The sequence below is a fragment of the Melanotaenia boesemani genome, chromosome 9 (genome assembly GCF_017639745.1).
Source record: "Melanotaenia boesemani isolate fMelBoe1 chromosome 9, fMelBoe1.pri, whole genome shotgun sequence".
In the NCBI taxonomy this organism is placed as follows: Eukaryota; Metazoa; Chordata; class Actinopteri; order Atheriniformes; family Melanotaeniidae; genus Melanotaenia; species Melanotaenia boesemani.
Window position 1 is genome coordinate 1,155,797 of NC_055690.1, and position 26,546 is coordinate 1,182,342.

The window sequence follows — 26,546 nt, forward strand, 5'->3', positions numbered from 1 at the left end:
CAGAAACCCTTTAGAGGAAATGATAATGAAAATAAAGTAATAACATTTTTCCGATCAATGTACTTGAAAATTAAAAGAAAAATGATAAACGCAGGTTCAAATTCTTTGATAATATTCCTCTGTTGGATTCATGATTAAATGCTTCTCCACCTTCATGACGCGCAGTTCAACACGCAGCCGTTCGCTCTCCAGCGGCGGTCTTTTGTGCACAGGATGGGTCTGTGAGGGCCTGCCACACACGCGCGCGCGCGCACGCAGAAACACACTAGGCTCCGAAATAACTAGTGGCGGACTTTCAGCTATGCGTAGTGTAGATGTCCGGCCGCTGCCATGCAGCACGCTGGGTTAATAATAGGCGCGCGGTTGTCAAGCGGTTTCAGAAGGGAGGAGTGTTGGTCTGTCCTCATTGGATCCGTTTTATCCTCGAGTTTCTCATGAAGTGCGAGTGGGAGGAGAATTTCCAGCAAGCGAGGATATCAAAAATAAACCGCCTCATGTCCAGGGAAGAGCAGAAAGTATAAATACCTCTGATGTGTCCAGACTGCGGCGGTGCTGGTGACTGGTACAGCAAGGCTCAGCTTGGTTAGGAAGAACGCAGACTGACATTAGCGGACATACTTTAACCAAGACTGGCTTTCGAGCACTGAAAGATTGGAGAGGATATTCCTTGGATTTCAGAGGGCGCACCCTTTTCCTAGACTTAACCTATCAGTTTTTATATAGGCTTTTTTTTTTTAACCACCCCTGAGTCCAGGATTCATTACAGAAGATGTGTTCAGCTGTGTGTTTTGTAGTTTTACTCCTTCGCTTAGTCAACGCGGCACGTGCCACTTCATATGAATCTGAGGACGTTGTACCTGTTCGGATAAATGGAAGAACCAGTGGTCGCTTTTGGAAAAGGAGCGAGGAGCAGCCGAGGTTTACCCTCAAAGCGTTTGGCAAGGACTTGACTTTAAGCCTCGTGCCAGACACCAGCTTTATCGCACCTTCTTTCACCATCCAGCGCATCAGCGCCAGAGATGTTGGCGCGTTGCGCAGCAGCTCAGGTGCTCACAGTCTCCTGCACGCAGATCCACAGACGTTAATGGACCAGACGGAGGAGAGTGAAGGACATTTGAGAAGTTGCTTCTACTCTGGGAACGTGGATCAAGACCAGAACTCAATCGTGGCTGTCAGTTTGTGCTCTGGCATCTTTGGTTCCTTCATCACGGATGGGAATGAATATTTAATTGAGCCAAAACTCCCCGGAGACCCGGGGCCGGTCTCTGCAGAGCAGCTGCATGTCATCAGGAGGAGGACATTCACGAAAAGCCGCGGCTTCCCCCTCCTGTTTGAGAGCCGAGGGGAAGAGCGCATTGGGGAACGTTTTACGCACCGCGACAGTGACGCACGGAGGGAACCTCGCCGGAGACGTTTTGTTTCCGCGCCACGCTTCATAGAAACCTTGGCCGTAGCAGACACAACCATGACCCACTTCTATGGAGATGAAATAAAGGTCAGCACCAGCTCACTCTCTCCTCAATCACATTTGATTAGAGGTTCATTTCACACAAAGAATACGCCATCCAGTATTTCGCCCCATATTTTCCAAAGCTTCCCATTAAATGTGAATTCATTGGCTGGAAATCCCAGATCTGTTTTTCTCTGCTGCTTCATAAAACATGTTTTGGCTGTGAGGGCGTCTGGGAGAAAATCTTTTTCCACAGGCTGAAAAAGAGGTCAGGCACTAAAATATGCAAGAAATGCTGAACCACATTCTTCAGAGCTTGGTCACAATTTGGCAGAACAGCCTGAACATCATCGTGGAAGATTCACGTGGATAACAAGATTTATTCAAGGCTATTTTACTCAGTCTTACAAATTCTCAAAATGGACCTTCATCCAAATCCATCCATAACTTTTTGAGTTATGTTGCTCTCAGACAAACACAGAGAAACCAGCCAAGACCCCCGAATGGCAAGACCTGATGGTCTTTCCCTCAGCCATCAGTCTGTTTGTATTTACACTCCTCAGCTGCCATTTGCTGCAGTATTTCCCAGTAAGACCTGCAACCATTCACCAGTGTCACATGGGCAAAAGTTAGACTAATAGACTGGATTTTTATTTAAAATAATAAATATTTCAAATTTCAGACACATCCCAAAATGCGGCTCCATGGGTGTGTGTGGAAAACTTTGTGTGGAAATATCCCACTCAAAACACATCATGGCAAATTTCCTTACAAAACCAGTCTGTGGAAATCCCGTCCCATTCCTACCTCCCAACAAAATCACAGCCAGTCCACAAATAAAAATAATACCACTGCTTTCATGAAACATGTTTAAAATAAAGTTGTCTAACTGTTGCCGCCATTGAAAGCTCGTATATCTTTTCAATGTTCCAACCGTAAAGTCTGTTATGATTAATCACATGTGCTCCCTTTATTCCCTTAAAGGAAACAGACAGTTTATTGAGACAAAGAGGAGACTCCAGGCTAGTCTACCACAGCAACAGAAACACGGCTCATAAATAAACAGAAAATAAACAAACTGATGCTTTAAGCATTTTAAGAGACTGAGCTTCAGCAGACTAAGAAACAAGGTTTTTTGGGACAATTTACTGCTCCTTCTGGCTGCAACTATATTATATTAGCTGTTTGCACAAAATGCATTTAAAATGTATTTTTATGGAAACATTGCATTTGAAAACACTTTGCATAAACAAACTGTAACTTGTAGCTGTAACTCAGCCACTGTATGCGCCTCCATTTGCGATTTGAATTAAAGAAAATATGGGGGTGTTTAATGCAGCCCAACGTATACATTTAGATCTTAATACCAAGAATACACTCTTCCTACAATGATTTTAAAATACAATCAAATATATTGTCCAACAGATGGGGCTCTGTAAAATGTCTCCTTGGTGTAATCAAAATTAATAACAGCTAAAATGGCTGTTTCTTCAACTATAAAGTGAATTATTCAGAATTCAGCTTTGTAAATGTCCTGTACTTTTCTCTGCAGCACTACATTCTCACCCTCGTGTCTATGGCAGCCCAGATGTACAAACATCCCAGCATAAAGAACTCAGTGAACATCGTGGTGGTGAAAATGTTGGTGGTGGAGGACGAGGAGGTCGGCCCAGAGGTTTCCAGCAACGGAGGCATGGCTCTGCGAAACTTCTGCTCTTGGCAGCAGCTCTTTAACCCGCCGAGCCACAGACATCCGGAGCACTACGACACCGCCATGCTGTTCACCAGAGAGGTGAGGCTCAGACACTGATCAGGGTGGAGTTTGTGGGCAGCTGCAGAACAGCTGTTATGGTCCCTCTAATAAAACAAACCATCCTCTGCAAAAGGTATTCAGTGTTAAAATTTTGCCCTAATTAAGGCAAGAAAGTTAAGTCTTCATCTTTGAAAAGCGAAGGTAGTGACGATATCTTCACCTAAAGTCCGATTTTCCTTTATTTCTTCTTGGCTAAGGCAGCTTGGTTGCTACACTGAAGAAATAACAAACATAGATCATTAATGTTTGCCATGGGTCACACTGCACTGATTGATACAAGCATGCATGTAGGTTGCTTCTCAGTTAAATAAAGAGAGAGAAACTTTCCAACTTCAAACCGAGTTCAGGAGGCAGCGGGGAGGTGACTACTCCTGTCCAAAGCAGCAGCTAGCTTCGGGGTTTTGAGCAAGACACACAGGAGGCAATCAACGACAGCAACAGGCGAAACTCATCGCCACCCGCGTGAGACCGAACAGCGGCGGCAGCGACGCGCATCACACTCTGACATGGATTTTCTCCAAGACATTTGATTGGTTATGATGTTGGAGGGAATTTTGACATTTTCAAACCAGTGTATGACCAACAGTGTGACGGTAGAAGAGTCAGAAGATTTCAGGGTTCATTCGAGTTTACAAAATAGGAAACAGAATTTTCCAGATAAATCCAGAACCTACGTCACCCTGGCTCCATGCAGCTGCATTTTATTTAAATCTCTACAACCTTTATGTGAAGTATCGTAAAGTCAGACACAGCTAGAATGATCTATTCTTCCAAGGTCAAAGTGTTTGCAGACTGCGCTGTCTAGCCTGCTCTCATTGGTCAGTAAATGAAGCCCCTCGCTGGTTGGCTGTAGACCCAAGCAACAGCGACAAAAATGGAACATTTTTCTATTTTCTTGTGTCGCTTCACAAGCCTCGTGTACACGTCTACATGAACGAGCACAACATTTCACATTCATGAATGTCGCCTGTCGCTTGGCTGGAGGAGGGCAGCCATTTTCACCTCACAGGAGAGGTGTTCCACCGGAAATGATGGTGAAGGAGCGACGTCGCCTCCCGTGTGTCGAGCCCATTAGCTCCCTTCACTTTACCCAGCAGTGGTGAAGCAGACACGGGACCCTGCTGGAACTAGCAGAGCTGTGTGGCGTTTATTGCTAAAGCTGGTAGCAAAACATTTACCGTTAAACAGGAAGTTTCTCACAGTGACTTCCTCTGTTCTGACATCCCCCCTCCCTCTTACCCCTCCACTGTGCGTCTCTCCTCCTCTCCAGCTCTTAAAGGAGCCGCGCTGTTCTTTTAACACAGCGCTGTAAACACCACTATGTCTCTGCACATTGACATACTTCTTGCAATCTTTTTTTTTTTTTTTAATCAATGTAATCTGGCAGGCCAGATATTATTGGCATTGGGCCAGTTTTCGCCTGCGGCTGCCATTTGCCATCCATTGATGTAGATGCATTTGTAGAGATACATGTCCATCTCCAACTGCTAAAATGCAGTTGGAGATGGACATGACCATGAGTTCACTGGACTCCAACGGCCGGTACTAGAAGGTGGTCCTGATGAAGAGGACGAGCCGGTACTAGAAGGTGGACCTGATGAAGAGGATGACCCGGTATTAGAAGGTGGACCTGATGAAGAGGACAACCCATTAATAGAAGGTGGTCCTGATGAAGAGGACGACCCGGTTCTAGAAGGAGGACCTGATGAAGAGGACGAGCCGGTACTAGAAGGCGGACCTGATGAAGAGGATGACCCGGTATTAGAAGGTGGACCTGATGAAGAGGACAACCCATTAATAGAAGGTGGTCCTGATGAAGAGGACGACCCGGTTCTAGAAGGAGGACCTGATGAAGAGGACGAGCCGGTACTAGAAGGCGGACCTGATGAAGAGGACGAGCCGGTACTAGAAGGCGGACCTAGCGGGGAACTTTCCTCTGTGACAACCTGTGTTAGTGTTCTGCTGCCACACGGGGGGCAGGTACTACTTGGTTTGGGACAGAACTACTCAGTTGGTCCAATGAGGATCGCCGCCCTGCAGGTTTTCAGTGTCCCTGCTCCAAGGCACCTGACTCAAACTAATGAGTCATTGTCCATAGGGTATTGGATCCATTTAATTTGAGTCAGGTGTGTTGCAGCAGGGACACATTGAAAACCTGCAGGACTGTGGCCCTCATAGAACCGAGCTGAGTAGCCCTCGTTTAGGATTTTGCTCTTAAATGTGAAAGAGTTTATTTGTTTTTGTAAAATTGTGCTTAGGACTACAGATCAAAGAATGTTGTTACAGGTGATGATTTAGTTCTCATGGGGTCAATATTTCTGGTGCTTTATCCTGTTTGTTGTTGGCTGGAATGGGGTCTTCCAGGATCAGGATTCAGTCCTTTGTGTAGTATCATCTCCACAGACAGCAGTGTTCGCGTTGCTGAATGTTTGTCAGTTTGCAGAGGCTGAGAACATAAAAGAAATGTTTTCCATTAGAAAAACACGTCCCGTGTTCAGGGCCATTAGCTGCCAGTCCAGTTTGCCTCTCCCTCATCCAGAAAACATGACCTCCGCCTTGGCTGAGGAAATATTCAGCTTAAACTATTTCAAAGTTTCAGGCTTCAGATGTGACAATATGACTAGAGTAGAAGCTCTGTAGAGTAAAATGATGCGATGCATGCAAGCGTTAGTGGCTTACAGTGTAACACTGACACTCGTTAGCTTTTGTTCAGCAGGCATTAACCAAGCAAGGACGAGTCATGAAATAAACCTTCAGTGGAATTCAGTCCTAGTCAAGCTGTGGTACACAATGTGGATTCACAGGAAGCACACTCAACCACAGCAGATATCTACAGGTGCTGTACAGTAAATGGGTTAGTCCACTGCTTCCCATGATGAAACAAGCTCAAACATAGACAGAGTCTTTCAGGCTCTTTGGGTTGATGAAGGATGCAGAAAACAGACTGTAGAAATGGAAAAGCTTGAATCTTTTCTAAGCAGAGGGAATGTCAACACAGAGCAAACAAACTGTGCTTTATGGATGCTTGGACAGGAAATAGGTTCATAAGTCCTCAGGGTTTGGGCTGTGATTGGCCCGCTCTGCTGTATTTGGCTGCTGTCTTCCTCCTGGTATGTGCATGCTGACAAGGTGTTAGCTGACTGTACATTAGGTGAGTGACTTCTCTATTATTACATTTTTATAGCTACGTGCTCTGGTGTGCTGCTTGATTTGATGACAGCTTTGGCATTTATCTGCCTACTGCATGGCTCTAGCGTGTCACTTTGACCCAGTGATGAAGAGGATGCACAGGTTTCATGCTGTGTTGGACAGGTGGAAGTAGCATTCCATCAGGAGATACCATCACTTACAGCATGTACACCAGGCTTGTTTTTCCATTTCTGCTGTGTTGTGCTTCAAAACGTAGAGAACAGGGGCTCCTTGTGGATGAGCTAACTATAGTCCTGCTGCAAATCAGCCCTGCCATGATGAAGACATTTAAAGGGTCAGGTACTGAATGAGCAGCTGGTTTAGGGTTAAAATGTGTGCCATGAATCTTTCATAAGAGAAGACTGTTGTTACAACCAACTGTTGTAAAAAACAAAATTACACCCCTTCGCATGTAACAGAAACATTTTTCTCCTGCATTTCCTTGGTCTCAGATTCTATTTTAGTCTGATTTGTTGTAAGTGGGCTGCTGTGAAAGCACACTCTTTGATCTACACTGGCATGCAAAAGGAAGATACACCTTCTTTCAATTCTCAGGTATTATATATAAGATAATAATGAAAAAAATGTTTAAATAATTTTAACTTTGTACTTTTCAAGCTGAAGTGCAATGAGGTGCTTTACAAATAACACAAAGCCAAGGAGGAAAGACATCAGCAATGGTCTTAGAGAAGCAGCTGTCCCTGCTCATCAATCTGGGAAGGGTTCAAACACAATTTCCAAATGATTCAGAGTCCATTATTATAGAGAGAGAAAGATATTTCACAAGTGGAAAACATTCAATACAGCTGTGAGTCTGCAGGAGTGGACGTCCTCAGTTAGCAGGTTAAATATTAAAGTTGATGTCAGCCCAGTTAGAAAAAGATTGAACCAGTATGGCTTGTTTGGAAAGGATGCAGGAGGTTGAGCACGGTGGTGGAGGGCTGATGATCTGGGCTTGTTCTGCAGCCACAGCACCTGGACTCCTCTGGACTGACATAAGCGGCAACGTTACTGCTGTGGAGAGTCCTAATAGCTTGTAGCTGCTACCGGCTGCCGAAATGAGCAGCAGCATGAATATAAGTAACACTTGATCTGCGGCTGCAGGTTGCTGCTAAACAAAGTTTCATTGTATTCTAGTGTTCAATGACAATATGGTTTTTATTCTATTCTATGGACAGCTGGACTGAAGACGTTGGTCCACTATTACTGACAAGGGGTCTGATAAGGCTGTAAATTGTCTCTTTAGTCAGACATGTGACATAGTTCGGTTATCTGTAGTCTTTCGGCTGGAGGACACCATGTACGTGATCTGTTTGTTACTGACTGAACAATTGTTATTTTCTGGTCACAACTTTGCCCCGATAAGAGCACATATCGTTACATTTCATAAGATCTCCCAGATTAGCCTTTAACTCCCAGCAATACTGCAGCTCCTGGCCTCTTAGTTCGTTAGCATTAACTAGCATAACAAACGTTACCCGTTGTGTCAATGGTGGCTTGACAACATGGATACGTAGAGGTTAGTGTCAGATTGACCACTATCCACCTAAATTTACTCTTTTGTTATTGGGAATAAAATCCAGTGTTATATTATTTCACATGAATATATTTGACATAAGGTAAAGTCATTTAAAGCAGGAACTGCAAAAGCCCTTTCAGCTTTCCTTGAGGTTGTGAAGATTCTCCTCTCTTCTGTTCTGACATGCATAGAAATGCCACTGCAGCAATGGAAGAAGGTCTACTTCTGGTGTTTGTCTGAATTCGACTGTGTCAAAGTATTCTAGAGTCAGATGTGAGTCTATCAGCTAAAGCTTGGCCGAAACTGTCGCATCACCAAAACAATGATCCCTTACTCTGCAGCAGATAGACAACAGAATCAAGGTGTTGACAAGTACGAGTCAACGGCTATGCTGTGTTAAATGAATGATGTTACAGAATATTTGTTGTTGTTCATTTGAGGTTCTTTAGCTCATCTTCATGCCTGTTTAGGACTAGACAGCGTTTTTATTATGTAACACGGTAGAATTGACAGAGGGTGTACTTTCTTTTTGACATGGCTGCATCTGTGCATGTGCTTACAAGGGTGTCGGTTGCTGTTCTGGAACAAGGTGTACAAACACATACTGCGTTCCCTCTAAACTGCAGCTCCAAGGCCAGATGTCTTTCCAGTCACGGCTTTGTGGTTTGAGGTTGCGACGAGGTCACGGATGCAGCCGTCTCCATCCTGCATGGCCAGACGTCTTTTAATCGCATCGTTACGTGCAAAATGTCTCTTTCCTTTAAAAAAAAGGCCTACAGCTATATAAAGAAAATGCAGTAAGTTTTGGTTTACAAACATGACATCAGGGGTCTCCAACCTGCAACTCTGGAGCTGCAAGTGTCTCTCTGGACCTTCCACAATGTCTCTAAATACGTGGCTAAAATATTTTTTTAAAATCTATCTTTCTTGTTTATTTGTTTATTTGTTTATTTGTTTATTTTGTTTGGATCCCCATTAGCTTCCACAACTGTGGTTGCTAATCTTCCTGGGGTCCAAAATCAGCATACAATTTTACAGTTTATTAATACATAAAATATAAAATTATTCAATAACTGTAAAAAACAGCAATATACAGTAACATTATCATAATGGAGAACCATGCAGAACAAAATACTCTTTACACAATAAATAAATATCAATAGTTCATCTCTAAGAATCTCTGCTTTATAATTTTCTTAAAAATTAATAGGTTTTGGATTTGCCTAACACTGGATGGGAGTGTATTCCATTCTATAGCTGCCCTATATAAGATGGTTTTCTTCATGTAATTAGATTTTGGGCTTGGAACTATGACCATGCTGTTACTGACTTGGCGTGTCACATACTCATGACAATGACCACTGAATAATATTTTGTCTTTAAAATAATTCTGTGTGTTATTTGCCAAGACTTTATACATGAACAACAGAAGACTACATTTTACTTTTGCTTTCACAGTTAGCCAGCACAGTTTATTATGCATCTTCTGGACATTAGTGCGAAAAGGACAATGCAAAACTACTCTTGCTGCTCTGTTCTGTGCGATTTGTAGTTTTTGTAGATAATTTTGGGCTGCACTGGACCAGACTACTGGGCAGTACTGTAAATGACATAAGACAAGACTTTGAACTGTCATTAGGTTAGAAACCAGGGACTTTTTTTTCCTTTCTTTTACATCATTTTCCACAAATATCTACATTCCTTAGCAGAAAGTCTGTCTATCTTCTTTATTTTAATAAAGGTTTTATGTTTTTATTTATTTTAAAACCTAAAAACAGAAATAAAAATGTGGTTCTTCAAAAATAACAAACATCCTACGGTGGCTCTTCATTAAAATATATATTAACTTGCCTTTTTGAAAAGTCTGGTAACATTTGCGTCTCTAAAGGAGTTTTATTTAGCTGGCTGAGGGAAAAATGGCTCTTTGGATTGGAAAGGCTGCAGACCCCTGCACTAAACACATAAACAGGTTTAGCAGCAGTTTTCTCTTTAAACAGCAACAGATAAAATATTTCTTCATATAAAATCAAATATTTATGAGAAAGAAGGATGAAATGTTCAGGATTTACTAACTAAAAGGTAAAAAGTCAGCAGGATGAATTTAAAGCTGTGAAGCTGCTTCCTTCTAAACACAGAAGGAACAATATGTGATGAATATCAGCATCAGGTGAACAGACAGAAAGCAGGATGAGAATCTCACAGCTTCTAGATGGTGAGGAGAGAAATATTCACAATATGCACAATAACTTCCATCCATGCACCTTCACTGCTTCATTATCCACATTTCTGGATATAAATTCTCTAAACTTTCATTCTTAGCTTGACTGTTTAGCTTCACCTCTGCACCTGCAGCCTCCACTACCGGGAGTTAAGGGTTAACATCTGGTTTCCGGGTGTAGCGTCAGGTCTGTAGATGTAACTATGAACATGTGTGGTATCCACAGAAAGTCCAGAATCTCAGCTACCAGCTCAGTAAAACCATTTCTATCACCAACACACACAGTTAAGACAACAAATTATTTAAAGAGCAGCTACACAAAGTCCGAAAAATATGTAAACACAAATGATGTCTCCCCGTGTCCACCCCACGGCATGAACACGAACAAACGGCTCCTCTACTGAAAGCTCACGTCTCACAGATTCCACAGCTGGAAGTTTCATCTCGCTACGGCCAAGATTCATCGAACCATCTGCATGTATTTTGACAAAGAGAAACGTCAGTTCTTTTTTTCTTCTTCCTGTTCCAGACAGAAAACATCTCTTTATTTTAATAAAGCCGCTCTCTCCTGATCACGTCAGACGCACCGCTGCAGCAGGGAAGAGAGACATGGACGCCATGTTTCTGTCATCAAAGCCAGCGGCCAGAAAAAAAAAAAAAAAATTAACGGCGTTAATTAAGCGTGGCATTAATTAAGCGTGGCGTTAATTAAGCGTGGCGTTAACGCGCGATTAACGCGTTAACGTGCACAGCACTAATATATATGTATATAATTTTATTACACTGCATACTGTTTTGACCATAGTTATTGGTAATTTTATTGTTAATATGTATGCTAATATCTTTCATCACAGTGTTTTTCTGGCACCAGTTCTGACTGAATATGACCTTTTTTGTCCAGTAGCCTGCAAGTGACAACTTACTCAGGTATTCTCCATCTGTTTCGGTTGTACCTGTGGAGAGTGCTGATCTCTTCTAGCATGTTAGCAGCTAAGGTGGTGCAACAAATTGCCCATGTTGCTGCCTGCAGCGACAGCTTTATCTGAACATGATTTTCAGAAACTAGTGGTTTGGTCCGCATCTTTTAAAAGAAAACCAGACAACAGTTACCTCATTATGTTCAACAACTGCTGCAGCTTCACTTTCTGAACCTTCTCTGTCCATTTCCACAGCTCAGCATATCCAGTAACAGCTGCTCTGCTGCAGGTTTGGTGGTGCAGCAGTGGAAAAAGATTGTCCGTTAGTTTTCCACTGCTCCCTGTTCCCATGCTGTTTGACTGTTTAAAATGGTTTTCTGTGGCATAAGACAACTCCATATAATAAAAACAACTGTTTTTGGAATGAACCAGTACAGTGTCGATGAATTAGTTTTGGTTAGTCAAAATAGGGCTGGGCGATTAATCGAATTTTAATCACAATTACGATCTGGGTTTTCAACGATCATAAAAATGAGATGGTCCGATTATTTGCTTCTTCTCAGTTTGCTCTTGTGCTGTTTTCAGTAGCAAATCGAGCGCCACCTGCAGCACTCTGCTGCAGACTCCTCCCTCTGCTGCAGACTCCTCCCACTGCTGCAGACTCCTCCCTCTGCTGCAGACTCCTCCCACTGCTGCAGACTCCTCCCTCTGCTGCAGACTCCTCCTGCAGTCCGCTTTGGTTTTATTCAACTCGAGTTGCAAACACTTCTCAAGTTCAGGGCTGGACACACGGGAGGCGACGTCGCTCCTTCATCCATCATTTTCTATGGAACTTGCGTGATGAGGTGAAAATTGCTGCCCTCCTCAAGCTCATAGGCTGAAAACAAAAGCTGATCACTGATTACTGGACAGCTGGTTTCAAGTCTGAAATTTTGTGTTTTGACTGTCGCCATATTGAAAAATGTACATGGCCATGTTATAGCCCTGCCTTTAAGCCTTAAGCAAATGTGTACTGGGCTAGATTGGAAACTAACACCTGAGACCATAAACCAAGGGCCTCAAAGTCAAAGTGCTCACGGGCCACTGATGATATCGTCATCTCATAGGAGGGCCACATTAATATTAAAGCACACACACAAAAAACACACACACACAAAAAAAAAACTGAAGTATTTCCAAACATTTGTTTTATTTGAATTATCAGCAGTTCCTACAAATTCAAGAAAATCCAATGCAAACAGCAGTCTGTGCTAATTATGTATAGTTGTACTGAACATTTATTGCAGGTGATTTTCCTGCTTTGACACTAAATAAAAATTGAAAGTTGGCAAACGCTTGCACTAAAAAAAATCTCCGAGCTCACACGTAGCATTGTACTTCTGTCCAGACACCTGACAGCGTTTCTCCTCACAAAGTTCCGCTGCATCTGGCCTGATGGAGGTCACAGGTGGAACGGAGTACAGTTTCAAGGGTTGTCACTCAGAATAGCTTCTCACAGATATATGTGCTTCCAAAAAGGAATCACATGACGAAACACTGTAGAGATTTCCGGTAAGGATGGAGACAACTCGCTCCGAAATTGTGCATTCATGTCTGCTTTACCCTGTGCCTCTCTGGACTTTGTTTTTAGCACCTGTTGCTCTGCAAGGCAATAAGTTCCATTTGCAACACACTTGGGACCTTGTCCACATCAGTTGAGAAGGTCGGTATGTGATACCATACAAAACCACCGCTGGATCTGTGTTTTCCTCCTCCAACGGCGCCCATGCATCAGACACACCCAGTAACTGCTCATTGACTCCCCGTATAAAACCGGCTGGCTGAGCGCTGTCTGTTTCGTCCCAGTGAAAGTTTCAGCTTTGTTAACTTTTCATAAATGTCACATGATGAGTCACTAATGCGCTCCGCCACTGTGTTTGCAGATAGAGATCATTGCTCCTCTCTTCTCCAGACACAAGAGATCAGTAACTTGCAATATTTTTCAGAAACTGCCCTCCAGGTAACGGCTTTCCTGCTCAGAGATCAACTCACCAACCAGGTCACTCGCTTCAGCGGCAGCATCAGATCCTTCTGGGCCTGAACGCCATCGTTCTTGAAATATTCTGTGTTCACTGACCTTTCTTTTCTGCTTGGGAAGAAACATCTTTGTTGTCTGCAACAAAGCAAACTGCTAAGCACAGATACCTGCTCACCTTTTGAAAACAAAGGAACAGCGTGGTATAAGTGTCGGGTGGGCCGGATGGAGTGGACCGGCGGGCTGGATGTGGTCCGGGGTGCTTTCTGAAAGGCCACCATGGGGCTGAGCCACTTTGTGTCAATGCAAGCTGCAGCAGGATAACAAAGACTTTCTTTGTTGTTTGCTATGTCTTAACAAATAGAACCACTCCTGCAAACAATAAAAAAATCTAATTAAAAGCTCTTCTGCTTTGCTTTATTTTCCAGCCCAGCTAATCTCCTGAAGGCACCACCCAGACTTTAGCTGTTAACGTGATGTGGAAATATTGAGAAATAGCAGAGTAAATTCAGTCACTACAGACCAAATAACTCAGCATTATGAAGCACTGATATCATAGGCTCCTCATGGAAATCCTAAAGCAGTCCTCCTGTTTATTTGTGGATCGACTTTTCTCACTTCTCAGTATTCAATGTTTAGTGTTTTTTCTTTTTCTTTTTTTTTGCACTGCAGGATATCTGCGGACAGAAGAGCTGCGACACTTTAGGTGTGGCTGATGTCGGAACGATGTGCGATCCAAAGAGAAGCTGCTCGGTTATCGAGGACAACGGTCTGCAAGCTGCCTTCACAGCTGCACACGAGCTCGGTTAGGTCACACTGCAGAAGCATGTCCGCAGGAATATTCTCTCATATTTAAGCCATTCATAAGCATGCTTTTGAGTTTCTGCTAACCTTAAAATGTTGTATTCTCATCATTGCACCGTTCCTTCCTACAGGCCATGTGCTGAGTATGCCTCATGATGACTCTAAGACATGCGAGAGGCTGTTTGGGGACCTGGGAGGACATTATCTCATGGCGCCTCTATATGTCAACCTCAACAAAACAGAGCCATGGTCTCCCTGCAGCGCTCTCTACATCACTGAGTTCTTTGACAACGGGCATGGTAAGGAACATTTCAGGTTTTATATTTCAGAGCATTAAAACTAAATGTAGAGATCTTTTACCAGGATAGACAGCAGCAGTTGTATTATTAGGGTTGTTTCGGAACATGTTCAGTTTTTCTCATCCTCCCTCTGAATGAAGCCTTTCCTGTTCAAACATGCTGCTCCCCTCAAATTATAGGTTGTAGTGTAGTTTGTCATGCAATGGATTTCCACATCCTCTTCTTTACACTCCCTTTTTTACCTTTGCTTGGCCTCCATAGCTCCCTCCCCCACCTCATGTTCTATATCGTGCATTGTTTGTATCCTTGCAAGACCCATCAGTGAACCTTCTTTTCCACTGAGTCATAGTATGGACTTCTTCCTGTTCTCCACCTCTGCAGCCAAGAGCAACAGCTGGAGATGAAAAAATGTGTTCTTTATCTGTTGGAAAATGTCTCTAATGAAAAGCCATGTGGCTGAGAGTGTTCATTCTGAAATGCTAATGTTGCTGCCAACTCCAGACAAAAGCCTGTTAAAGATAATAATGATCATTAGAGGAATGATTAATGAGTTTAGATGCAGATTATCTTCACAATGTCCACATTTTGAACATCAGGTTCCCTAAAAAAGTGCATCCGGAATATTAATCTAATGTTTACCACAGTGCAGCAAAGTCCACAACCTCCATCAGCCGAATGCTACATCCAGTGTTGATGTGATCTATAACTACAGGGGACTGCCTGCTCGATGTCCCAGAGAGTGCCATGCTCCTACCAGAAGAGCTGCCAGGCACCATGTACAGTCTGGACCAACAGTGCCAGCAGATCTTTGGAGAAGAGTTCATCCACTGCCCCAACACATCAGACAGCGATATCTGCAGCCAGCTGTGGTGTCGAGAGGACGGCACGCCGCAGTGCTCCACCAAGAACGGCAGCCTGACCTGGGCCGATGGCACCCCCTGCAGCGCTAATGGGACTTGTCTCAATGGAGTTTGCAGATCGACTTTGGAAGTGATACAACCCCTGGTAAGACAGCATCTTGAAGGGGGACTAGCTTCATTACATCGAAACGTGTTCTAATGTTAAACGGTTGGTTGGTACGTGTGTAGACATCCTGAACGCAGCTATAGTCCATGGTTAGTGAACGGTCAGCTGGCTTATCAGTGCTACCAGTTTGTTTGGTAGATAACTGAAAGAAGTCTGGAAACACTGGTAGGAAGGGACTTTATTTTGGGTCTTTGAATGGGAATCAGCAGGTCTTTGTGGTCCCTCCTATCAACAGTCAAATATTGTTTAATCCAATTCAATACTCAAGGTCCACAATAAAAATATTAAAAACGTTAAAAAATACAAGAAAAAAACCCAGAAATCTTAGAAAATATATCAGTCTAATACAAGACGAAAGCTATACCAATGCCTCAACAATTGAGACTGTACAAAATTTTAAATTGGTTGGTCCCATAATAATTTACTGTACAGTACTTTATAATAAGGTACCTAAACCTGGGGGTCCCACTGCACCATTTAGTTTTTTCAACAGTAACCACATGGCGTCATTATAAGCTGCTTTAGGTCTCCGTAGGCCAGCCTTTCTGTAAGATGTGTGCTGTACAGAATGGTGGACAATATGTCCTAAACAGACATCTTCACTCCATCTGTACCTGCACTGAACTCGTGTAGAAGAATGTTTGCTTGTGTGTACGTCATCCAGCCTTTACTATAAATGTCTCATCATCGGTCATTTGTTTACAAAGTCGTGTAATACTGAATAAAGATGTGGGGATGGTCATGGGGCAAGCGTCATGATATAATGAGATGCAGGCGCATCAAATGTGAGGACAGTGAGGAAAAGGTGGTCATGTTGTGCTGTGAACCATTGAAGCTGTCGCCTGCTCTGGCATGAGGTTGGATGCGATTTGAATTGTGTTGCTAGTCTGGTATCAGTATCGTTTGGCAAGCTTTATTTGCAACTAACCAAACAGATATTGATGGCGCTTGAACTTCATTTGTGGTTCGATTGGCCACTTTCTGATTCTGCCACGTTTCCAAGTTTGCCCTGAAATTAACGCTTAGCCCATCAAAATCATAAAGACAGATTTTTCTTCACACGCATGGAAGTGCAGCCTTTAGATGACTCAGCATATACAGCTGCACTTTCAACAAAGACAGGACCGTCTTTTATTCATTTGCTATTCCACTTAGTCTAATTCAGGGTCGCAGGGAAGCTGTAGCTCATCTCAGCAATTAGCAGGTGAGAAGCAAGTACACCTGGACAGGTAACCTGTCCATCTCATAGGACTCTGTGTAAAATGTAAATAAAAACAGAATGCAATGATTTACAAACCTTCTCCACCCATATTTTATTCCCAGTAGCAGATCACCAACATCTCAGAAGATGAAACTGAGATGTTCACCATGAGATGAAAATATGAGCTGATAGTGAATCTGATGGAAAAGTTGGAACAGGAGCAACAAAAGGCTGGAAAAGTACCTGGTACAAACCAGAAACACCTGGAGGAGCATTGGACAACTAACCAGGTTACCTGGCAACAGGTCAGTAACATGACTGGTATAAAAGGAGCATTTCAGAGAGGCAGAGTCTCTTACATGGAAAGATGACAGAGCTTCACCAATCTGAGACAAACTGGATCTAAAACTTAAGAAAAATGTTCCTCAGACTTTGAAAATCCTCCATAGAAAACAATCATAAAATTCATAAAATCAGGAGGAATCTCTGTGTGCGAGGGACAAAGCTGGATGCTGGTGATCTTCTGCATTAAAAGCAGACATGATTCTCTACTGGAAACCACTGCATGGACTCATGAAGACTTCCAGGAACCACTGTCTGTGAACACAGTTCACCCTGAAACCCACAAATGCAGGTTAAAGCTCCATCATGCAGAGAAGAAGCCAGATGTGAACAGGATCCAGAACCAGCTTCTTCCGTCTTCTCTGGACCAAAGCTCATTTAAAATGGTCTGAGACAAAGTGGAAACCTGGATGAAGACGTGAACTAGTTTGTGGAAAGCATGGACGGCGTGTCCTGCAGACTAAAGAGGAGAGGGAGCATCCAGCTTGTTATCAGTGGACAGGTGAAAAGCTGCATCTCTGATGGGATGGGGCTGCATTAGTGCCTATGGCGTGGGCAGCTTCCACATCTGTGAAGCTCCATCACTACATGATTTTATCAGATTAGTTTTATTGATACTTGGTTTTCTTGTTTTGTGTTTAGTTTTGTTTTTTTCCAGCAGCTCAATACAAATATCCCACAGTCTTCTGTATTAGTGTTAAAACTGTTTGATGCTGAAAAAGGAGCAGATCTTTGAGTGCACTGAATGTGGTGATTTCAAAAGCAGCTGCTTTGTGGTGCCTTGTTACGTTTTTATGTAAGCAGCAGTTCTACGTCTCAGCGTTTCATTTTGAACTTGGTTGCATCTGTTTATGAGTCCAGACATGCTGGCAGATGAGATGTTTGCTCCAAACTCATAAAACTCTTAGAAAGAATGCCCTTACTACCAGACACACATGCCTTTCAGTGGCATCGGGAGCTGCAGCATAGCAGGCTGGGCGTCAAGAGGAATGTGGGCAGAAGCAGACAGCGGACGCGTGCCGACCCGAGTGGCCTCAAACCCGCCAGCCCAGACTGTGGTTTCGGCTGCACAGCTCAAGTTGCTTTTGGCTCTGCGCTCTGACAAACTAGCCTGACGGCTTCTGGTTTTTCTGTTTTACAACACAAGGCTGTGGATGGTGGCTGGAGCTCGTGGGGGCCGTGGCAGCAGTGCTCCAGGACGTGTGGAGGTGGGGTGGAGTTCTCCTACAGGGAGTGCACTGATCCTGTTCCTCAGGGTGGAGGGAGGTACTGTGAAGGACAGAGGGTTCAGTACCAGTCCTGCAACATCCAGCCGTGTGATAACAGTGAAGGTGAGTCAGTGAGATGAAGGTTTCACCTTCAACTTGTGAATGCATGGGTGTGTTTGATCAAAATGAACACCGATGAATTTTAATTCATGAGTATATTTTTTAGGCTAGAAACAGAATTTCGTGTCCTTATGGGCTGTAAAACTGTGCACACTGTCCAGGCACAGTTCATACTACATTTGAGGGCAGCCACGCTAAAGAGATGGTGATTGTCCCCCAAACAATCCTCCATGTTCTTCTGCAACTCAGTCTGATTGTTTTCCTGAATGAAAACTGATCCAGGCTCATCCATAGCTGGCACAATCAGTCAGTGTGATGATAATTACCAGTGATGAAGTGGACATTAAGCAACTCCAAGTGGACACTTTTAATCACAGAACATTTTTATAATAGTGTTTGCAAACAGTGTTTCATAATATTTTGCTCCTCAGCTCAACACTTAAAAACCTGACTTAGGAAATAAAGCAGAAAAATATGTTTTTCTGTTGTTATTTGGCCTTTAAACAAAATCTTAAAGAAAATTAACAAAAATAATTTGAATATGTGTGTGATTTATGACTGTGTCATAGACTGTATAAGGGGGGCGGAGTCTCCGTGACTTCCCGTAGATTTCTGAAGAGCAAAAGTGAAGCTCGTTGGGCGTTCCCACCATCGCCATCTTGGCAGCATCACGAGTGTTGTCATTCCCGGAAAATCCAAAAATTGGCAAAGAGGTGGAGCCGAGAGGGGGACTGTGAAGGTGGGGGTGGATGATTGACAACCATCAAACTCCAAGCTTCCTTTAGCTAAGAGCTAACCAAGCTAACCCAGAGCCAACGGTAGCTAACCAGCTAACGGGGGTAGGAGGGCTAAAGCTAAGGCGCACTGTTAGCCGGCTATAAACCGCGATTGTGCTGCACTCTCCCTTCTTGCTGCAGATATTGGATACCTGTCAATCAAAAGGACACTCCCCTAATTATGCCGAATTTCAAGATTAAATAACATCCAAACGGATGAGTTAGAAAAAAATTCACCCCCCTCACAGTTGTCATGAAGGTAAACTTGACCTATTAATCCTAAAATGGATTTTTGTACCAGGCTTTAAACATGTTTATTTCTGCAGTGAAGTTGGTCTTTTTAACATGGGAGTCTATGGGGATTTGCTCTGTTTTGGAGCCCCTAGTGGATGAGGGGGGAACTGCAACTTTTTGCATTTCCACATAGGCATCACATTTTACCGCCGGAGGTTGCCGCTTGGACCCTGTGGATATGTCAACATTATTGCAGTCCAGTAGTTGTCCACCAGAGGGCAGAAGACAAGCGACAGATAGTGTTCAATAGGGTTCCAAGCTAGGTTTTTCCCTAAAGTGATGCAATAGGTCTCAGAAACTGTATGTATCAAATATGGTACACACTGTCTTAAAGGCAGCACTAACTAAATATAGCAGAAGAATTAGCAGCGCTGAATGTACACTGTGCCCACTGAGGGAAAAATTGTTGTGGAGAACCCTGCACTGTTCCACATGCACATGAGTGCATCTCAGCCATCTCCTGAAGGCAGGTGAAGTGCTTAGAAGTTACTCTAGTTGCCTTTGTTACCATGCAAAACATCACCATCTGGTTGTCATGATGTGGACTGAAAACACTCTTAAAAGCTGACTTTTTATTTACTGTTAAACGTCATGATTCACTTCACTTTGCCACTTATTCTCTTTAGTTAAAGAATTATCAAGTATATCAACTTGTTAAGTTTGTTTGGATTGAGCTCACTTCACCTTTTAATGTGTTTAAGGTCAATTTCTGCAGAAATATGGTATATTTTTAAGATTAACTGTTTAATATAGACCAGGGATCCTCCATCCTGGTCCTCAGACTCAGACTTGTGCAGAGCTTGACATCAAGCTCTGCACAAGTCTGAGTCTGAATCAGGTGTGTTGGAGCAGAAAACTTCTAAAACTTGTAGGACACAAGACCTCATGAACCAGGATCAAGGATTCCTGATACAGACTGTTTATTTTGTCAGAAAACAAAAATCTTATGATTTAATGTCTATTTAACACCAAGAAATAATTATTGAGGCTCTTTGCACTGCACAACAGCAGCCTGGTCAACTATATGCAGAAAAAATAAGGTCATTTTGTGCATTTTTCTAATAGAAATCTAAATGTTGACTTAATCAGATCTGATGATGGAATGTTTTAATGGTATCGTTATTTTCTGTCCTGTCTTTGACTTTTAGGTCAAAGTTTCAGAGAAGAACAGTGTGAAAAGTACAACAGCCCCAGCAACAGCAGCATCATGAAACAGTGGATTCCGAAGTATGCCGGCGTTTCTCCCAGAGACAGATGTAAGCTGTTCTGCAGGGCCCGAGGCAGCAGTGAATTTAAGGTGTTTGAATCCAAGGTACGGCATGTTCACTCAATATCACATCTCATACTCTGCAGTGATGCAGTTGATGCGCTCCAAACGGAAGTTTGAGCCATAAGCTTGTGTATTTTCTCAGTAGAGGACACAGGCATAAGCGGACAAGCAGACGTGGAATGACTTCATTTAGCTAAAAGAACTTCAGGGTTATTAATCTGCGATCTTCATGTTATTGCACCAGGACTTGAAAAGGATGAACATATTTTCAGCTTTAGTTTGCATTACACCTGAAACGACACCTGTGCTGATTGTTGCTACGTCTGCAGGTGATTGACGGGACGACCTGCGGACCTGACACCACATCAGTGTGTGTTCAGGGCCAGTGTGTGAAAGCAGGCTGCGACCAGGTGATTGGATCCAACATGAAGGTGGATAAGTGTGGTCTGTGTGGAGGAGATGGACTCAGCTGCAGGAAGATCACAGGCTCCTACAACAGAGCAACGTAAGAGAACTGAAAGACACGGTTACATGAAATTTAACATCATTTAAACTGCATACACAACATTACGAGGAAGCTTAGAAAGACAAATTCCTTTTTTTTCCTTTTATCTTGTCCTGTCCAGCATGGTGGTGGCAGAATGATGGTCTGGCTGCTGTGTTGTGCCAAACAAATTTGCTTTGTTAAGAGGAGCGTCATGGGTACAAGGCTCCTCTTGATAATCTGATTTTCTTTTATTTTAAATGATTTTTTATTTATTTTGAATTATGGAATTTATGTAATCTTGCTGGACCTGACCAGAGGGGACAGAAAAAAACAGGAGAGTATTGAAGAGATGTAAAGAGAAAAGTAGAAAACAGGAAGAGGACACAACGATCCAGTAGACAGAAGTAACGAGCTTCAGTCCATATGTACAGAGCTGATTCATCAGTCATCTCAAGGAACTTTTACAGACACGGTTCAATTCATTCTAGTCCTGTTATAATCCAGTTAAATCAAATCCATCATATGATCCACATCAGTCCAGTATAGAATAACTGTGTTCATATAAACCAGTTCATAAGTACCTAGCTAAGGAAAACCTCCATCAGGACCAGAACCAGGAATGAAAACCGCCATTAAGACCAGAACCAGGAAAGAAAACTACCATTGGGACCAGAACCAGAAAAAAAACCCTCCATTGGGACCAGAACTGAGAAAGAAAACCTCCATAAAGACCAGAACCCGGAAAGAAAACCTCCATAAAGACCAGAACCCGGAAAGAAAAACTTCATCAGGACCAGAACCAGGAAAGAAAACCTCCATTGGGACCAGAACCGAGAAAGAAAACCTCCATCAGGACCAGAACCAGGAAAGAAAACCTCCATTGGGACAAGAACCGAGAAAGAAAACCTCCATTAAGAGCAGAACCAGGAAAGAAAACCTCCATCAGGACCAGAACCAGGAAAGACAACCTCCATTGGGATTAGAACGAGGAAAGAAAATCTCCATTAAGACCAGAAGCAGTCAAGAAATCCTCCATTGGAACCAGTACCAGGAAAGAAAACCTCCATTGGGATTAGAACCAGGAAAGAAAATCTCCATTAAGACCAGAACCAGGAAAGAAAACCTCCATCAGAACCAGGAAAGAAAACTTCCATTAGAACCAGAACCAGGAAAGAAAACTTCCATTGGGATCAGAACCAGGAAAGAAAACCTTCATTGGGATTAGAACCAGGAAAGAATATCTCCATCAGTACTAGAAGCAGGAAAGAAAACCTCCATTGGCATTAGAACCAGGAAAGAAAATCTCCATTAAGACTGGAACCAGGAAAGAAAACCTCCATCAGAACCAGAACAAGGAAAGAAAACTTCCATTGGGATCAGAACCAGGAAAGAAAACCTTCATTGGGATTAGAACCAGGAAAGAAAATCTCCATCAGGACCAGAACCAGGAAAGAAAACCTCCATTGGGATTAGAACCAGGAAAAAAAATCTCCATTAAGACCAGAACCAGGAAAGAAAACCTCCATCAGAACCAGAACCAGGAAAGAAAACTTCCATTGGGACCAGAACCAGGAAAGAAAACCTACATTGGGACCAGAACTGAGTAAGAAAACCTCCATTAAGACCAGAACCAGGAATGAAAACCTCCATTGGGACCCGAACTGAGAAAGAAAACCGCCATTAAGATCAGAACCAGGAAATAAAGCCTCCATCAGGACCAGAACCAGGAAAGAAAACCTCCATCAGGACCAGAACCAGGAAAGAAAACCTCCATTGGGATTAGAACCAGGAAAGAAAATCTCCATTAAGAACAGAACCAGGAAATAAAGCCTCCATCAGGACCAGACCCAGGAAAGAAAACCTCCATTGGGATTAGAACCAGGAAAGAAAATCTCCATTAAGACAAGAACCAGGAAAGAAAACCTCCATCAGAACCAGAACCAGGAAAGAAAACTTCCACTGGGACCAGAACCAGGAAAGAAAACCTCCATTGGGACCAGAACTGAGTAAGAAAACCTCCATTAAGACCAGAACCAGGAAAGAAAACCTCCATTGGGACCAGAACCAGGAAAGAAAATCTCCATTTAGACCGGAAGCAGGAAAGCAAACCTCCATTGGGACCAGAACCGAGAGAGAAAACCTCCATTAAGACCAGAACCAGGAAGGAAAACCTCCATTGGGACCAGAACCGAGAAAGAAAACCTCCATTAAGACCAGAACCAGGAATGAAAACCTCCATTAAGACCAGAACCAGGAAGGAAAACCTCCATCAGGACCAGAACCAGGAAAAAAAACCTCCATTGGGATTAGAACCAGGAAAGAAAATCTCCATTAAGACCAGAAGCAGGAAAGAAAATTTCCATCAGGACCAGAACCAGGAAAGAAAACCTCCATTAAGACCAGAACCAGGAATGAAAACTTCCATTAAGACCAGAACCATGAAAGAAAACCTCCATTGGGATCAGAACCAGGAAAGAAAACCTTCATTGGGATTAGAACCAGGAAAGAAAATCTCCATCAGGACCAGAACCAGGAAAGAAAACCTCCATTGGGATTAGAACCAGGAAAGAAAACCTCCATTGGGATTAGAACCAGGAAAGAAAATCTCCATTAAGACCAGAAGCAGTCAAGAGATCCTCCATTGGAACCAGTACCAGGAAAGAAAACCTCCATTGGGATTAGAACCAGGAAAGAAAATCTCCATTAAGACCAGAACCAGGAAAGAAAACCTCCATCAGAACCAGGAAAGAAAACTTCCATTGGGACCAGAACCAGGAAAGAAAACCTCCATCAGGACCAGAGCCAGGAGAGGAAACCTCCATTGGGACCAGAACCAGTAAAGAAAACCTCCATTGGGACTAGAACTGAGTAAGAAAACCTCCATTGGGACCAGAACCAGGAAAGAAAACCTCCATCAGGACCAGAACCAGGAAAGAAAACTTCCATTGGGACCAGAACCAGGAAAGAAAACCTACATTGGGACCAGAACTGAGTAAGAAAACCTCCATTAAGACCAGAACCAGGAATGAAAACCTCCATCAGAACCAGAACCAGGAAAGAAAACTTCCATTGGGACCAGAACCAGGAAAGAAAACCTACATTGGGACCAGAACAGAGTAAGAAAACCTCCATTAAGACCAGAACCAGGAATGAAAACCTCCATTGGGACCCGAACTGAGAAAGAAAACCGCCATTAAGATCAGAACCAGGAAATAAAGCCTCCATCAGGACCAGAACCAGGAAAGAAAACCTCCATCAGGACCAGAACCAGGAAAGAAAACCTCCATTGGGATTAGAACCAGGAAAGAAAATCTCCATTAAGAACAGAACCAGGAAATAAAGCCTCCATCAGGACCAGACCCAGGAAAGAAAACCTCCATTGGGATTAGAACCAGGAAAGAAAATCTCCATTAAGACAAGAACCAGGAAAGAAAACCTCCATCAGAACCAGAACCAGGAAAGAAAACTTCCACTGGGACCAGAACCAGGAAAGAAAACCTCCATTGGGACCAGAACTGAGTAAGAAAACCTCCATTAAGACCAGAACCAGGAAAGAAAACCTCCATCAGAACCAGAACCAGGAAAGAAAACTTCCATTGGGACCAGAACCAGGAAAGAAAACCTACATTGGGACCAGAACTGAGTAAGAAAACCTCCATTAAGACCAGAACCAGGAATGAAAACCTCCATTGGGACCCGAACTGAGAAAGAAAACCGCCATTAAGATCAGAACCAGGAAATAAAGCCTCCATCAGGACCAGAACCAGGAAAGAAAACCTCCATCAGGACCAGAACCAGGAAAGAAAACCTCCATTGGGATTAGAACCAGGAAAGAAAATCTCCATTAAGAACAGAACCAGGAAATAAAGCCTCCATCAGGACCAGACCCAGGAAAGAAAACCTCCATTGGGATTAGAACCAGGAAAGAAAATCTCCATTAAGACAAGAACCAGGAAAGAAAACCTCCATCAGAACCAGAACCAGGAAAGAAAACTTCCACTGGGACCAGAACCAGGAAAGAAAACCTCCATTGGGACCAGAACTGAGTAAGAAAACCTCCATTAAGACCAGAACCAGGAAAGAAAACCTCCATTGGGACCAGAACCAGGAAAGAAAATCTCCATTTAGACCGGAAGCAGGAAAGCAAACCTCCATTGGGACCAGAACCGAGAGAGAAAACCTCCATTAAGACCAGAACCAGGAAGGAAAACCTCCATTGGGACCAGAACCGAGAAAGAAAACCTCCATTAAGACCAGAACCAGGAATGAAAACCTCCATTAAGACCAGAACCAGGAAGGAAAACCTCCATCAGGACCAGAACCAGGAAAAAAAACCTCCATTGGGATTAGAACCAGGAAAGAAAATCTCCATTAAGACCAGAAGCAGGAAAGAAAATTTCCATCAGGACCAGAACCAGGAAAGAAAACCTCCATTAAGACCAGAACCAGGAATGAAAACTTCCATTAAGACCAGAACCATGAAAGAAAACCTCCATTGGGATCAGAACCAGGAAAGAAAACCTTCATTGGGATTAGAACCAGGAAAGAAAATCTCCATCAGGACCAGAACCAGGAAAGAAAACCTCCATTGGGATTAGAACCAGGAAAGAAAACCTCCATTGGGATTAGAACCAGGAAAGAAAATCTCCATTAAGACCAGAAGCAGTCAAGAGATCCTCCATTGGAACCAGTACCAGGAAAGAAAACCTCCATTGGGATTAGAACCAGGAAAGAAAATCTCCATTAAGACCAGAACCAGGAAAGAAAACCTCCATCAGAACCAGGAAAGAAAACTTCCATTGGGACCAGAACCAGGAAAGAAAACCTCCATCAGGACCAGAGCCAGGAGAGGAAACCTCCATTGGGACCAGAACCAGTAAAGAAAACCTCCATTGGGACTAGAACTGAGTAAGAAAACCTCCATTGGGACCAGAACCAGGAAAGAAAACCTCCATCAGGACCAGAACCAGGAAAGAAAACTTCCATTGGGACCAGAACCAGGAAAGAAAACCTACATTGGGACCAGAACTGAGTAAGAAAACCTCCATTAAGACCAGAACCAGGAATGAAAACCTCCATCAGAACCAGAACCAGGAAAGAAAACTTCCATTGGGACCAGAACCAGGAAAGAAAACCTACATTGGGACCAGAACAGAGTAAGAAAACCTCCATTAAGACCAGAACCAGGAATGAAAACCTCCATTGGGACCCGAACTGAGAAAGAAAACCGCCATTAAGATCAGAACCAGGAAATAAAGCCTCCATCAGGACCAGAACCAGGAAAGAAAACCTCCATCAGGACCAGAACCAGGAAAGAAAACCTCCATTGGGATTAGAACCAGGAAAGAAAATCTCCATTAAGAACAGAACCAGGAAATAAAGCCTCCATCAGGACCAGACCCAGGAAAGAAAACCTCCATTGGGATTAGAACCAGGAAAGAAAATCTCCATTAAGACAAGAACCAGGAAAGAAAACCTCCATCAGAACCAGAACCAGGAAAGAAAACTTCCACTGGGACCAGAACCAGGAAAGAAAACCTCCATTGGGACCAGAACTGAGTAAGAAAACCTCCATTAAGACCAGAACCAGGAAAGAAAA

The 26,546-nt window shown here is 43.2% G+C and overlaps 1 protein-coding gene across 1 annotated transcript in view; it reads left to right on the plus strand.

Moving 5' to 3' along the window:
* The first annotated feature begins 467 nt into the window (after positions 1 to 467).
* The window catches only part of LOC121646585 (A disintegrin and metalloproteinase with thrombospondin motifs 8), a 32,967-nt gene continuing 6,888 nt past the window's right edge, over positions 468 to 26,546 (plus strand). The window contains exons 1-8 of the mRNA XM_041995665.1: positions 468 to 1,495; positions 3,003 to 3,242; positions 13,793 to 13,925; positions 14,056 to 14,223; positions 14,936 to 15,228; positions 17,940 to 18,123; positions 20,339 to 20,502; positions 20,790 to 20,965. Coding sequence (XP_041851599.1) covers positions 770 to 1,495; positions 3,003 to 3,242; positions 13,793 to 13,925; positions 14,056 to 14,223; positions 14,936 to 15,228; positions 17,940 to 18,123; positions 20,339 to 20,502; positions 20,790 to 20,965 — 2,084 coding nt within the window. The 5' untranslated portion in view covers positions 468 to 769. The remainder of the gene's footprint in view (positions 1,496 to 3,002; positions 3,243 to 13,792; positions 13,926 to 14,055; positions 14,224 to 14,935; positions 15,229 to 17,939; positions 18,124 to 20,338; positions 20,503 to 20,789; positions 20,966 to 26,546) is intronic.